Source organism: Festucalex cinctus, chromosome 6 (genome assembly GCF_051991245.1).
Source record: "Festucalex cinctus isolate MCC-2025b chromosome 6, RoL_Fcin_1.0, whole genome shotgun sequence".
Lineage (NCBI taxonomy): Eukaryota > Metazoa > Chordata > Actinopteri > Syngnathiformes > Syngnathidae > Festucalex > Festucalex cinctus.
The window spans coordinates 21,276,515-21,292,849 of record NC_135416.1 but is presented as its reverse complement, the minus strand read 5'-3'; the positions used below and the strand labels follow the sequence as shown (position 1 = coordinate 21,292,849).

The 16,335-nt window shown below is 39.2% G+C and overlaps 1 protein-coding gene across 2 annotated transcripts; it reads left to right on the top strand.

Annotated features, from left to right (window-relative positions):
• The first annotated feature begins 210 nt into the window (after positions 1 to 210).
• Positions 211 to 16,078, top strand: tnpo2b (transportin 2b). 2 transcript variants are annotated; one of them, XM_077524889.1, is made up of 23 exons: positions 211 to 408; positions 1,215 to 1,314; positions 1,477 to 1,552; positions 1,638 to 1,787; positions 1,974 to 2,080; positions 2,177 to 2,310; positions 2,633 to 2,714; positions 6,237 to 6,359; positions 6,454 to 6,572; positions 6,696 to 6,756; positions 6,851 to 7,022; positions 7,678 to 7,830; positions 9,204 to 9,429; positions 9,499 to 9,670; positions 10,596 to 10,790; positions 10,893 to 11,051; positions 12,243 to 12,330; positions 12,423 to 12,617; positions 12,786 to 12,861; positions 13,204 to 13,303; positions 13,388 to 13,462; positions 14,172 to 14,302; positions 15,933 to 16,078. In XM_077524889.1, the coding sequence occupies exons 2-22, from the start codon at positions 1,216 to 1,218 to the stop codon at positions 14,277 to 14,279; spliced, it is 2,670 nt and encodes an 889-aa protein (XP_077381015.1). In that variant the 5' UTR covers positions 211 to 408; position 1,215; the 3' UTR covers positions 14,280 to 14,302; positions 15,933 to 16,078. The 2 variants fall into 2 exon arrangements, with proteins under 2 accessions (XP_077381015.1, XP_077381016.1); XM_077524890.1 differs by lacking the exon at positions 211 to 408 and adding an exon at positions 433 to 560.
• Positions 16,079 to 16,335: the final 257 nt, after the last annotated feature.

Here is a 16,335-nt window from a genome sequence, read left to right as displayed (position 1 = left end):
GTTGAGTCCATATACCCCGGGGCCAGATGATCAAAAGGAAATATAGTGCATACGATAAATTGAAATAAAATTAATACATAAATAAAAGGGGAAAAAATTAAACAACTGGCACGCAGAATGAAAAATTACAGCATTTGTTTGTCATGTCAAATCATGAAGACGTTACGTGATGATCCGCCCAGTACGGAAGCCGAGTGAGTTCATAGTGATCACCGGCTTGATTGCAAGGCATGCAATCTCTGTCACATACCCTACCCAGTTAGCAGCATAGCACTCATATAAATCTCCAGAGCTGAAGTTCCTTTTCGGTTAAACAGAGCCTAGTTTATATTACGTTAATGTTAGTTGCCTTAGTGTAGCCATAGGATAGCCTACAAAAACGTACGTTTGATACATCGGAGTGACCAGGTAACATTTTCGCGGCACATTCAAGCAGATGCTAGTTAGCCATGCTACTTACTAGCTGCCGGGGGTTTTGATTCGCGACGGTTCTGTTATAAATATTAATACGCATCAGTTGTACGGTCTTGGTAGCAGGGATTACAGCAAAAAAGCATAAGGTATTGTAAAGTAATTATCGTGGTAGTTAATGTAGGACTGTCTTCAATCGTATTCTATTCTGCAGGTTACGTATTAACGATTTTAACGACGCTTAGCTCGATCGCTAGATATTTGTACCCGTGTCGTCTGGGCCTTTTTTTAAGATAAGTCGGACCATCGTTTAATCAATATAGGCTATTTAAAATGCCATTTGCTCAATGATGACTGTTTAATAATCATTGGAACGGATGAAAACAGCGAATACATGTACCCTAACACGGCGATGCTCGTTGCGTCACAATGGGACATTCGTAATGTTTGGTAGTCTGTGGAATGTTCATATTAATGTGATCAGTTATTGTGGGTTGGTTCGATTAGAAAACTATTACATTGTCGTTAGGTGCGAATATATTTGTGAATGGTTGTTATATGTACTCTGCGATTGGCTGGCTTCCAGTCCAGGGTGTATTGTACCCCGCCTCTTGCTCGAAGTCAGCTGGGATATGTTCCAACACACCCGCAAACCGAAAGACGTTAAATGGATAGATGGACGTTATAGTTACAGCTTTATAGCAAGAGGAACAGAACCGTGCTTCTTTCTGACTTATTTGGGTAACAATTTAGGGTAACACAGATTGTGTCTGTTAAAACTCTGTTTTTTTTATATGCTGCAGGATGGAGTGGCAACCAGATGAACAAAGTCTCCAACAAGTGCTTCAACTTCTCAAGGATTCCCAGTCACCAGACACAGCGACACAAAGAGCAGTGCAAGAAGTATCCTTACCTGTTTGTGTGCTTGAAAAAGAATACTGAATAAGCTTGTTTGAAATTTTAACACTACTGTTATAAAGTCAAACAACCATTTTAGGAATGTGAGGGTGTGTGAGCTTTTGGCACGTGTTGTTAGCTGGTTGAACTCCTTTACTCAACCCACAGAAACTGGAGCAACTTAACCAGTTTCCAGATTTCAACAACTATCTCATCTTTGTCCTCACAAGCCTAAAATCAGAGGGTGAGTATTTTCATCAATTCATTAAAAAAATTCAAGTAAACTTGCTTGTCACTCATAGTGTTGTGTTGTTGCCATCATTATCTAGATGAGCCCACTCGCTCGCTCAGTGGCCTGATACTGAAGAACAATGTTAAGGCTCACTACCAGAACTTCCCTCCTAATGTGGCTGACTTTATCAGACGGGAATGTCTCAACAACATTGGAGACCCTTCACCACTTATCAGAGCTACAATTGGTGAGTGCTGCGAAAGATTGAACGGAATAAAACTAGTGCATTTCATAGCCACTGTAAATCAGACTGCTTTGTAATTTGAGTTTTGCTGTTACTGTGATCGTTTATTTTTTTTTAAATATATATTATTATGAATGCTATGCATATTGTATTCATGTGTAGTGTAACATATTTATTATTTTCATCAAGGTATCCTGATCACAACCATAGCCTCCAAAGGAGAGCTGCAAACATGGCCGGAACTATTGCCACAGCTTTGCAATTTACTGAATTCTGAGGATTACAACACCTGTGAGGTCAGAATGCCATGGCAACACATACAAACTAAGAATACAGCTTTTGTTACAGTAGTACTCATTGCAGTTGTGTGTGTTTTTTAATCAATCTTTTAGGGTTCTTTCGGGGCATTGCAAAAGATCTGCGAAGACTCTTCTGAGTTGTTGGACAGCGATGCACTGAACAGACCACTCAACATCATGATTCCCAAGTTTCTGCAGTTTTTCAAACACTGCAGCCCCAAGATCAGGTCAGTTGGAATTATATTTCAACAAGTTTTTCACGGGTGCTTGAGACTCATGTAAATGCACACAAGTGAATTTTGCTGTTTGAGGTGTTTGAAATTTTTCTACATAACTTTTTCCACAAGAGATCATAAAATGGTTTGGTTGTTATCAATGAACTAATTACGTTTTAATGCCTGCTAACATCTTTTAATGCTTTTGAGCAAAATAATCATTTAAAATATGCATTATTTCTATGAGCATATAATTTACCACGGCTGTAACGTGCTGGAAAAGGATTGAATTGACAAAATTAAAAAAAATCCATGTGTTTTGTTGTCCCCACAGGTCCCACGCTATTGCATGTGTGAACCAGTTCATCATAAGTCGAGCTCAGGCTCTGATGGATAATATCGACACTTTTATTGAGGTGAGTACTTTACCCCTAAGTGCTGTATGATGAGACTGGGGAAAGGGAAGTCTGGGCTGATTTTTTTCAGGATTGTTAGTTTTTATTAGTTAGTTTTTTCAAAAACGCTTCAATTTAGTTTATTTTCCATCCATCCATCCATATTCTTGACCGCTTATTCCTCACAAGGGTCGCTGGAGGTGCTGGAGCCTATCTCAGCTGGCTTTGGGCAGTAGGCGGGGTAGACCCTGGACTGGTTGCCAGCCAATCGCAGTTAGTTTATTTTTTTATTGTCTTCTTGTTTTTTTTTTGTTTTTGTTTTTTTTGTTTTTTCTCGACAGTTACAGTATGTAACTACGGTTCTATGAGTGCGCGCAAAGGCACTTTTCCGTGCTGTTCATCCACCTGAGGGACGAAATAAAGACATGTTGGGGTGATACAAAGTGGGGGAGGGGGGGTTGAGTGTGAAGGTATAGTGATAGGTAGTAGGGGTGTGCCAAAAAATCGATTCATAAAAGAATAGAGATTCTCATTTATTAATCAAATTGATATTTAATATCCAAAAATCGATTTTATTTAAATTAGAAATGAAGAAGAAGGGGAAAAGGCAGTTGTAGCCCACATGCTGTTTTTGTGGAAAAAGGCACTTATAATACAAAATTAATAATTGTTTAAACAAAAAGAGACACGTTAATGTCTCTATTTGTCATTTTGTCTTCCAAAGCAGACTGGAGTAGATCATGACAGTGTTGTGCATATCTGTAAATTGAAGCAGAAATCATTTGTCAATCAAATAATTTTGAATCGAAAATCGATTCTGAATCGAATCGTAGACCCAAAAATCGTAATCGAATCGAATTGTAAGACAGTCAAACATTCCCAGCCCTAATAGGTAGATTGTCGTAGTTTGGGAGTACTTTCCGCTCCAAAAATGGGAAGTCGGTGAGTAAACTAAACCTATTCAAAGTTATGGAAAGGAGAAAAGGATTTAAAATATAAACATATCCCAACCCTAATTTCTTGGGAAGGGTATCGATACTCTTTTTGATACAAAAGCTCCTCAACATACGCATTGACAGTATGCATGTTTCTGGAGTAAACCAGCTCCCCACAGTTTACAGTGAGAATTAACAAAATTGGACATTGTAGGCCTCCTTGTTTTTGAAATGTTCTTCTAAAATATAGTAACAGACAGAATGTTTGTTTTTTGACAATAGCCTACTTGTCTGTACTACATACACATCAAAAAAGAAATGCGATTGAATCTACAAAATAAAAATAATGCATGGGTGGAGTGCATCATATAAACACATCATATAGAACATTAACAAAACAAATTGATCTAAGCACTGTTTGACTGCCTTTTTACATCTTGTCTTTAATACAAATACTTAAAAGTAGAGCTTTTGTTTCCTGAAAAGCAATCTTATGTCCATGGCTTACTCTTATCGGCTACTTTTGTCTGTACGCACGCACACTGTGGAGGACTACTAAGCGCTCTGCTCGTCTGCGCATGTAAGCAAAAGCGCAGGTGGGAGGGGTCGAGTTGGATCAAACCATTTTCAATCAAATGGGGGGTGTTACTCAACTCAAGTTTATTTATATAGCGCTTTCAAACAGCCTGAGCTGTCACAAAGCGCTTTACAGAAACACAAAAAAACAAACATAACATAAAATGTATTTTTGTTAAGTATTACTTTTAAACTCTATGCTTTATATATATTATAGCTATAAGTTTCTAGCTTCTTAAAAAGAACACACTAAAAATATATACATATATACTCTAAAATTTTGGGAGTGCTTTGAATTAATTTTGGGGTGCTGAAGCGCCCTCAAAAATGGGCTAAATATGCATCTGCTGATAGGTCATGTATGAAATTGACTATGATGCAAACAAAAGACATTTTTGCGATATAGTTATAATTTTAGTTTGTTTTATAAATGCAGTTTTCGTTTTTAGGTTTGTTAAAAGCTCTCTCGTTTTTATTTTATTTCATTAAAAACATTTTGTTTTAGTTGTAGTTATTATTTTATTTTTTTTGTTAACTGTAATCGCCCTGCCGTGAACTCACTTCACAATATGCAGCAGTTTGGCAAATGTTGCACAGTTTATAATAATAATAAAAAAAAAGGTTTCAAGCAGTTTAATGCGAGTTGCAATTTATTGTCACACTAAACATGAATTCCAGAGAATTACATTATTTTTTTTTTTGTATTCAAAACAATTGTCTTAATCGTGCAAAATGGCATGGACATGCTAATGGTTAGCAGCAGTAGTTGTGACTAATACTAAAATTTACCCAATAATTTTTAATTTACCAAAGGCTAACTGTGTAAATATGTTTTGATTTTCAAGGACATTTGCGCTGAATCCAAAATAAGTTCAAAAAAATTATTATTATTATTATTATTTTTTAAATTATTTTACAGTACTAGAAACTCATCTCCAGTTTTTGTTGTAATTCCTCTTCTCAACATTGCTTCTCTCATCAATCCACCCAAATGCCTTTGGGCTCCCACTGCAGGGTGCCCTCACTTATGAATTTCAGCAGCATTAGGAAGACTTAACTTATGTTCGCTCAGGTTAAATAATTTCATCGTGGCTGCAAAAATAGTGATCATGATTCAAGTTTGGTTAATTATGCAGCCTTAACTCGCCGGAAAATATTCTTTATCCCGTTTGTGTCTGCAAGAATTCACAGTATTCTACTGCCACCCTGTGGCCAAGGCGGGGCTGTTTTAAAATAATACAAATAATAATAATAAATTACATAATTATGGAGCACCGGTAGTTGTTTTCCCTACTAAAAAACAAACGTCTTTGTTTGGGCGAGAGGCTGGAACGGATTAATGGCATTTCCATTCATTTCAATGGGTAAAGATGATTTGACATCAGAATGTTTGAGTTACTGTATATCTCAAGGCCACACTCTATATGGCTATACAAGTTGAATGTCTCGTGGCAAAGAAGCAGCATTTAATGCCAAAGATGTCACATTTATAACTTTTCACATTTTTTAATGATTGTTTGTTTAGATATTGTCTTTAATATGTACTGTAGCATCATTTCTAAAATGAAAATGTTAAATATGACATTAATTGCCCACTGTTGTGTACATTGAAACAATGTTTTATTAATCCAATGAGAGATATGAAATGTGAGGAATATAAATGCCTATTGTGGTCTGCAACTCTCATTGCATCAGTTCACAGCACTGACTTGTGGGTGTGATTGTGTGAATGTGCTTTGCACCATTATTTCACCACAGCGTCTGCAGCATAAAAAAAAAAAGGTGACGGTGATTCAAAGAGGAGCTTTCGATAAATAATTGAAGTGGGTGTAATTGCTGTGAATTTTCACTCCACTTTCTCTCTGAATTCTTTCCTATGCTTTAATAAACATGCCAACATTCTATGATGTGCTTGTGTGGTACAATGTCAACATGTAAATGTGCATTTTGAACTAATGAATGTCCAGCCTTGATCTTCTTTCTTTCCCATCATTGACCCTTTCCACTTTTCCAACATCTCTGGCCTATCCAGAGTCTGTTTGCACTGGCAGGCGACGAGGACAGCGAAGTGCGGAAGAACGTGTGCAGGGCTCTTGTCATGCTGCTGGAAGTCCGCATTGATCGCCTCATCCCGCACATGCACAGCATCATCCAGGTGAGGGCTTCAGTCACGCCACCTTAATATATAAATCAGCTTTTTCCGATACGCTTTGTTGTCATCGCCAACGTTCTCTGGCTGTTCCCACCAGTACATGCTGCAGCGTACTCAAGACCCGGATGAGAATGTGGCTCTGGAGGCCTGTGAATTCTGGTTGACTCTGGCTGAGCAGCCTATCTGTAAAGAGGCCCTGTCTGGCCACTTGGTCCAGTAAGTGCGCACATGCCAGCTGCTCAATGGACTGTATTAATGTCATAACAAATGAGTCAAATATGTATGACGTGCAATTACAAAATGTAAGAAGTGTTTGTCTTTTTTGCTCTATCTTTTCAGACTCATCCCGATCTTGGTGAATGGGATGAAATACTCTGAAATCGATATTATCCTTCTAAAGGTAAGGCCCTCACAGCCTGGCATACTGCTCCCCGTTTTTTCTTTGACCGCCATCACTTCTCTCCTTGTTCACCTGCCATTTTCATGCCCTCCAGGGGGATGTGGAGGAAGATGAGGCAATTCCAGACAGTGAGCAAGACATCAAGCCCAGGTTTCACAAGTCCCGCACTGTCACCCTGCAGCATGAAGGAGGGGAGGGTGAGGAGGGGGAAGACATTGACGATGATGAGGACGATGATGATGATACGCTGTCTGATTGGAACCTACGTAAGTATTAAATGGTCTCAAGTCAAATTATTAACTCATTCACTCCCAGTCATTTTCACCAAACCCCCTTCGCGCACGGCCGTTTTACTGGATTTTGACTGATTTTGCCAGGTCCACAGAATATGGTGTTCTATTGCTATAAAACCATGGAACCTACCAAAAGAAAGAGGAGTGCCATCTTTCATTAGGAAAAAAAGTATTTTATTCAGTATTCTATCCATTTCTCTTTTGCAGCAATTAGCATTAGAATATAGCTATGTTTCATCATTATTCACAAATATGTTTAGAACTGTGGGGAAATCAGCTTGTTTGCCACATGGCCCTGGTTGAGCTCTTATACTCTGCTGCCACCTGCTGGCCGTTTTTGTAATAACCATTTCTTCAATTATTCTCTACAGTTCAGAGGCTGCGTCAAAACCTTCTGTATGCTCTAGCATAAAAAAATATTAAAACGTATAAATACGTCTTTGAGTCAACGAAGATTTAAAATAGAACATATTTGTTTTTGGGAGCAAATTAGTTCAGAAAACCTTTTTTTTTATTTTTTTTTTTATTTTTTTTTTAGTTTAGATCCAGTGCTTTGAAATCTTTTGGTATCTTCAATTGCATTCAATTTGGAAGCGTAATATGATTTCCTGCTGGTTTCCTCTTGAAGGGAAATGTTCTGCTGCGGCCCTGGACGTTCTGGCCAATGTGTTCCGAGAGGAGCTGCTTCCTCATCTCCTGCCACTCCTGAAAGGTCTGCTCTTTCACCCCGACTGGGTCATCAAAGAGTCTGGCATCCTCGTCCTCGGGGCCATTGCTGAGGGTGAGACCTGTTGTGGACTTGCTGTTCGGAATTGTTCTGAGGAATCGTATGTTGCAATCTAAATGGGGGAAAGGGAATACTAGAAAGTGGGGGGGCTCTTAACCATTGTATGATAGTTTTACATTAATTCCTCAGAATGTACTATAATGAAATTCAATTTTCCAGTCTATGGACACATAATCTTGGGGTATGTTTGAGTGAAACCCCTGACTTCAATCTGCAATGAACTGGTCCAGATTGTGAGCCAGATTTTCTTGTCCAACATCAGTGACCACAGTGTGAGCAATTGTTATTCTATTTGTGCCCTGCAAATTGACCTTACCTCCCCGACCACTAAATGTGACGAGCAGCCCCCTTGGACATTTGCCAGTCAAGATGAGCTAAAGTGCATTCACAGTAATGGCAAAGTTGTCAGATCTTCCTTGTGATTTCTCAGTCAGGTATTTTCAGGATGCCGATATTTCTCTTCAAAACAAGCAGAGGGGCTTTACATTTTTTAGTGAAGGGTATCTTCACTTGCTCACCATGCAATTTGGCCCAAAAACAAAAGGAATACACGTGACTACTTGCTGCCTCAGAAGTCATAAAAAGACAGTCGCCTCACTCACGTAGGCCGATTGTCAGCAAAACTGAAATTTTTGACAGTGTTCCTGTCAAGCAGGGTAAGAATGAATTTATAGTACCTCATAGTTTCAATGTTTTGTTGGCATTAATAGTAAATGATAAGTCAACAAACGCATGGAAGGTTAGCTACCCGGAGCTACTGTTAGCCTTTGGCTAAAAACAACAATGGAGAACATTACCTTAAAGCAGACATAGTCGCTTCTGGTAATTTTGGAGCGATTCAACTAGCCGTGTGGCCTTCCGCAAAGTTTGATCCAGCGCAAACATTTTTCATAGTTGTTTGAGGGCTTAGGGAAGGGAATAAATCGGACAGTGTCTCTCTTGACCGCGTTTTTATTGATTTTTTTTTTCTTTTTCTTTTTTTTTCTTGGCTGTGGATATCCACGTAATGCAACACCGGGAGCTAGATTGCTTTGTTTGTCCTCAGCAAAACACGTCGACACAGACATGACGTCTTGCGTCTTGATTGGTTTACTAGGTCATGTGGGAGTGGTTTACTGTAAGGTCAATTGACGGTATATAGCAGATGTGCTGCGCACTATACATGCTACCCTCAATTATTCATCCCATTTAATGCCCTCATATATGATTAGTTTCCTCATTACACCTCACCTAACCAAGTGTTGAAGCAGTAACGAGCATGTTTAATGTTGGCACTCTTTTTGTGTATTTCTTGCAAAACTGCATTAAATGGCCATACAGATTGCAGTGTTTAATTTGAGATCTGTAATAATGTTTTCTTTCTGCAGGATGCATGCAGGGTATGGTACCGTACTTGCCCGAGCTCATCCCCCATCTCATCCAGTGTCTGTGCGACAAGAAGGCCCTGGTTCGTTCCATCGCATGCTGGACCCTCAGTCGTTACGCACACTGGGTGGTCAGCCAGCCCCCCGACGCTCACCTCAAACCTCTCATGACGGAGCTTCTCAAGCGCATCTTGGATGGCAATAAGAGAGTGCAGGAGGCGGCCTGCAGGTAGACATCCGGCCGAGAGTTCCTCTTCGTCCTCATGTATTGCTCCTAATTCCTCACACCTTTCCAAAGCGCGTTTGCCACCCTGGAGGAGGAGGCGTGCACTGAGCTAGTGCCTTACCTCAGCTTCATCTTGGACACGCTGGTGTTTGCGTTTGGGAAGTACCAGCATAAGAACCTACTCATCCTTTATGATGCCATAGGAACCCTGGCAGACTCTGTGGGACATCATCTGAACCAGCCTGTAAGCAAACAAGTCCTCACATATACTGACCAGCCGCATTATGAGCGCTTGAGTAGAATTATATCCAAAACATAGATGTCGCAATTATTCTGCCTTTAGAAATGTATTCATTTTCAATTTGGTGATGGTCAAGATGATCGTGGAAAACTCAACTGACTTCACAAGCAGCGGTTTGGCAGTGAAAATTTGTTCAAAAAAGAAGCTTCATGTGATTGTTGTGTGTTGTCAATGGAGAAAGATGATTTTAGACGGTGTCAGTCCAAAGTAGTGGCTGTGCAATTAATTCAATTTCAATTACACTCACAATTATTCCACTCCACAAATACAAAATCAGCGTAATTGAAAAAACAAGACTAATACTGTTTTTTGAGTTGTTTATATATTTGCAACTTTTCAAAAATTTAAAATAAAATGTTAAAATAATTTAATCAATTTTGTTTCATACAAACATGCATAATTATAGTGTTTCAAATAATTTCATTTGTCTTAATATTTTTGTTTTTACATTTAAACATTCTTGTTTTGTACCAAAAAATAAATGATTGTCCTATTGCACAGTGCACATGCTGCACTCCAACTTCAAGTTTTTGCCAACATAAATAAATAAATAAATAAATATTATTATAAATATATATTATGAATTCTGTTTGGTTGAAAAGGAACTTACAACGTTATTATAGTGTTTCTTTTTGTTTTTTTAATTGGGCTTAATATTTTTAAATAAAAATTTTCATGTTTGGTGGCAAAAAAATCGTTTGAATAATCGTGATTAAATTATTGCCAAAATAATTGTGATTATTAATCGAGCAGCCCTAATCCAAAGTGAACATTTTACGTGATATTTGATACAGCGCTTGTATTAAATGTCATTAGGTTGTTCCAGTGATAATGTTGCTAAATGATAATGAAAACTTCTGGTTTGTAGGAGTACATCCAAAAGCTGATGCCTCCTCTGATCTCCAAGTGGAACGAGCTGAAGGACGAAGATAAAGATCTCTTCCCCCTGCTTGAGTGTCTGTCATCTGTTGCCACGGCTCTGCAGAGTGGCTTCCTCCCCTACTGCGAGCCCGTCTACCAGCGTTGTGTCACGCTTGTCCAGAAGACCCTGGCACAAGCCATGGTGAGCCACACAAAGAAAAATATATGGAATGGCAAAGAAAAAAATCGTTATCGATTTCCGAATAGTCATGGATTTTCTCCCCTTTGTGTGTATGTTTCTTAGATGTATAGTCAGCAGCCAGATCAGTATGAAGCACCTGACAAGGACTTTATGATTGTGGCTCTCGATCTTCTGAGCGGCCTGGCTGAGGGATTGGGTGGTCATGTGGACACGCTTGTGGCTCGCAGCAACATTATGACTCTGCTCTTCCAGTGCATGCAGGTGTGGCGTTCCATCTTTTGAATATACAATATTAAGGATCTACCTTAATATTAACACTCAAATTTACACGAACAAGCAACATTAACACTTTGCACATATTTTGATACTGAGAAGTTCTGTTTCAGTGTTTCACTTGACTGTGTCGGGTCACCCGAAGTTCACTGATGCTGGCCCGATCGGGCCACAAGTACAAATGTTCATTTTTTTTGTTTTTGTTTTTTTGTTTTTAAAGGTGAAATCAACACAAATTTGTAATTATTATTTTAAGTTTTATCCACTTGAATTGCTCAGTGATTTTGTGCTCTTTTTATTTATTTATTTATTTATTTTTATTTTTTTGTAACCAGCCTTGATCGCCCATTGATGCTACGTACTTGCATACATTTTGGGTACTTGATTTCTGTACTTCATCCACTGATAGGCTGACATAACTATAAATTTTGTTTAGCAATGTTTTAAATCAGGACTGATTTAGAATCAGTATACCTTATTGTTGTCTGAACATTTCGCACAGGAATTATTTTTGAATAAATTAAACCTTTAAATAAATGTTTGTTGGGTTTATTAGATTAAAATCGTGATCGTCCTGAATGAATTTTTTGGCCATATCGCCCAGCCTTAATGTAACTATATAAGTAGTAGGGGTGTGAATTGCCTCGTACCTGACGATTCGATCCGTATCACGATTCATAGGTCGCGATTCGATTCGATACCGATTAATCCCGATATGAATTTACAAGTCGATTGTTACGATTTCTTTTACTCAATTTAGAAAATATCATTCAGTAAACTTGTACATGTACATTGTAAGATTTGTATGAAAATGTATTATTTATTGATTGCAAACTTCAGTTTTATAACTGTGAGCCACTGTATTTAACAAACAGGTTGTAACCTTTTTCATGTTAGAACAGCATTGAAATTAAAATATTAAGGCTTAATGTTCCATTAATATAACATTCTTCCATGCTTAAGGTGTGAAAGTTAAGATTTTTTCATCATAAATGGATGTTAAAAAAATCTATTCGGCTGCCCATTGAATCGATTCGAGAATTGCGTGCTGTAATATCGCGATATATTGCCGAATCGATTTTTTTTAACACCCCTAATAAGTAGTATAAAAATAAAGAAAATTAGTGTTCTTTGTTCAAGTTAATCATTTTTTTTTCCCCGTGTCTGTTTACGTTACAGGATACGATGCCTGAAGTAAGGCAGAGTTCATTTGCTCTACTGGGGGACTTGACCAAGGCTTGCTTCCCTCATGTCAAACCTTGTATTGGTAATTCACTTACTAGAGTACCAACATAAAGCACTTCATTCACATTTCAGTCTTTCCCAATAATCTCCTTTTGTATTTCTGTGTTCCTTCAGCTGAATTCATGCCAATTCTTGGAACCAACCTGAACCCAGAATTCATTTCCGTTTGCAACAATGCCACCTGGGCCATCGGGGAGATATGCATGCAGATGGGTGTGGAGATGCAGCCGTACATTCCCATGGTTCTCAGCCAGTTGGTTGAAATCATTAATCGACCAAACACTCCCAAGACCCTACTGGAAAACACTGGTATATAAAAAAAAAAGTAAAAGACTAGCACAAGACATTCTTGTTTTGGCTCTTGAAAATAGTAATGAGCATTGGAATACAACGTAGAATACAGTTAAAAATGATTCCTGAGCAAAATGTCAAAAAACACTCCAAAAGATGTGTAGTTAATCAATCTCTGTCTTCCAGCAATCACCATCGGACGACTGGGCTATGTTTGTCCGCAGGAAGTTGCACCCATGCTGCCGCAGTTTATCCGACCCTGGTGAGAAAGAATGTTTGAACTTTTGAGCCTCGCTTCATTTGGCATGCTTTCCACGCGCAGTTGGCAACGGCGTCTTTTGTGTGCTCACATCATCACTTGGGGTCCCTTGCCTCCTTTATTTTTCTATTCTGCTCACAATCCTGTGAGTTTAGTTACCAGCACAGTTTTGTCCATTTTCTTCCCCCTCAGGAAATGCTGAAAAATTGTTTGGTTTCTGCTCTTTTCGTTCCATCTATGTGACATCATCACACCAGTGCACAATCACATCCTGATGATGATGAGTCTTGTTGTTCTAGACTTGTTCAATCCATTTTGCATGTCATTTGTTTGTCAATGTTGCAGGTGTACATCCCTTCGCAACATTCGAGATAATGAAGAGAAAGACTCTGCTTTCCGTGGAATTTGCATGATGATTGGCGTGAACCCGGGGGGAGTGGTACAGGTGAGACCTCTTCCCATTTTGTGCACGTCATCCATTGTCATCTCCTTGAAACTTTTGAAATTGTGAATTCTATCGATTTTTCAGGACTTCATCTTTTTCTGCGATGCGGTTGCCTCTTGGGTGAACCCCAAAGACGATTTGAGAGATATGTTCTATAAGGTGAGAGACTGGTTTTGTTGGGGATAGTGCTACTTTTCACATTGGTGTTTGTTGCTTATGATGCACCTGTTCAGTATTTAGCTAGGATAAAGGGATGAGACAAACTTGCTATCAGTGGGATGTGTTACTAGGCAACCGCTTTGGACTTAATATCACTACTGCCACATTGCAATTATAGAAACCATCAATACTGAACAAAAATGCAATATAATAGCCAGAGGTGTGTAGAAATGTGCCACATTTACTTTGATACAGTTACTTTAGTAACCCTTGTTGGCGTAGTTCATTGCAAGGTGCTTTTTACGCATGCTTAGTTCATTTTATTTAGAAGGTATGCTACCCTTACTCCATTACATTGAACTGTGTTGCACTTGTGCTAATGTTGACTTGTGCAAAATCTGGGAAGAGTCAACCAGCCAGTCAGAGGATAAGAAATAATACTGACATGATTGACATCATTGAGGGTTAGCCTTCAACTGCATTAAGAAAGCAGTTGTTTTGCTAATATGGGTTAAAGTTACATCAGCCAGTACGACTGATTCTGAAGACCCTGGGCAGATTAGATTAACATATGACTTGACATCCAAAAAAATTACTGGAAGCAATGTAGCCAAGGCAAACCCAACAAAATGAAGAAAATAGACTGCAGTGCTGTGAATAGATAATAGAATTTTCATTCCTAACTTTATGTCCAATCCCTCTCAAACAGATCCTGCATGGTTTTAAGGAGCAGGTTGGAGAGGAGAACTGGCAGCAGTTCTCGGAGCAGTTCCCCCCTCTGCTGAAAGAGCGACTGGCGGCCTGCTACGGTGTATAAAAGCCTCCACACCCATCCAAGAGGTGACAACACAAGAGCACTATACAATACAAATATGAGGATAATAGATTAAGTATATAAAAGATTAAAGGGCTATTTGACTCATTGAGCCATTTTCAGCAGTAAAAGGTTAGTATTTTGTCCAGAATGAATTTGATAACTACATTATTTTTTTTGTACAATTAATACCTTAAAAAACAATTTTTTCACTTGCTGTCGAGCGAAGATGACATCACCTGTGCTGAGGAAGTAAGTAATGACCAATAATGGCTGACCTGTTTTCTGGGTTTGGCCAGCAAACTGAGGCCCTGTTTACACGGAAAACAAAGCCAGCTTCGTTCCTCAAACAAATTTTGTACAGACAGAGCCGTCTCAAGACATACGAGTGTCCGAAGACGCTTAGGATGTTTCACAGCTGTAATATATATGCCAAGTCTGGAGTGGTGCTGTAGTACTGCCATGGGGAGTTAACAAAAAGCGTAGAAGAAGAATAAACCAAGAAGACGAACCACTGAGTTGAATAGCCGACAGACCAAGACTTTTGAAGTTGCGAGGCTGCCATATTGCTCCTTTCAAGAAACGTTTCTCAGCGTATGATCCTGTACATTTACAGTATTGAAATTTGAGAACATTTGAGACGGTACTTAGTAGAAACAGCCTGATTTATGATGTTTTAAATTTGTTAAACATAAACAAGGACTTCAGACATTTGACAACTTGCCTTAAATACATGTATGAATTATATGCTTAATGATGTTTAAAGGAAACTTGCATGTTTTTTTTTATTAAAGAATTATAACTGTAATTCAACAAAAGATGACTCTACCAAATCTAATATTGGAATCTAGGAACTGAGCGATTAAATTTGAATAATTTTGATTCTTCAAAGTAGTTTAAAAAATAATCTGCTCGCGAGATGGGAGGAGTAAGATGTGACTTCAACGGCTTGCACGTGGGCTATTGGCCATCTAGTAATGTATACAGATCAGTGAGACAAACACAACACAGGAGATGTGACAATGCTGGGTGATTCAAGTACACATTTTGCTGTAAAAACATAAACAAGCTAAGGATATTACACAAAACGACGACGACGACGACACGGCTATCCGTCATTGTTGTTGACAGACTGGTGGTTCGGGCACAGCCACAGAAGAATTACGTCATCACCGGAGGAGTATCTATCCTGGTGTCCACATTGGCGCATAGGGGGCACGTTTTGAAATCTTTCCACTCTGGAGCCCGGTTTTCAAAAGTGATCGGTTTCAAGCTCCGAAACCGAGCTGTCGGGTGGACGAACTGCCCAGACGGTAAGAAACTTGTGCGGATATATTGACACAGGCGGGCCTCTAAGATATGATTGGTCATTACCTATTTTGCAGCACAGGTCATCTTTAGTCAACAGCAACTGGGAAAATTAGTTTTAAAGGTATTCATTAATTCTACATGAAAAACAATGAAGTTATCAAACGCATTCTGGGCAAAATATTAACTTTTTACTGCTGAAAATGGCTCACTGAGTCAAGTCACATACAAATTTGTGTCTGTATCAGAGAGAATATAATGCGGCGGTTTGTGCTCATGTTTTTTGTTTTTTTTGTTTTTTTGTTTTTATTTTTTTGTGTGTCTCTCTCTTTTGCCTTGTCTGTGCAGGTGAGCCAGCAGGAGGAGGGTGAATGGGAAACTCATCCATCTGTGTATTGCACTGCCCTGATCTGGGGGGAGGGAGAGGGATGCTTACGGCCGCTCCCCCTGAAGGACGGCCCCCATGCCCTTATGTGTTTGTCCATAGACGGAGGGTGGGCGGGAGGGTATGGGAGGGACAAGGGGGGGACACCTCTAGATTAACTAGGCAGGGACCCGACACAGTCAAACTAACTGATAGGGACAGAGAGAGGGACCCAGAGAAGAGTCGGAAGGATGGAAACCCGGCGAATATGAGGGAGGCAGGGACAGAGACCGGCATAGAGAACGTTCAGGGAACGAGAGGGAGGGACTTGATTAAGAAGGCAGGGAATATAAGCCACGGACGGACATGTCTGTTTCCGGGCTGGGA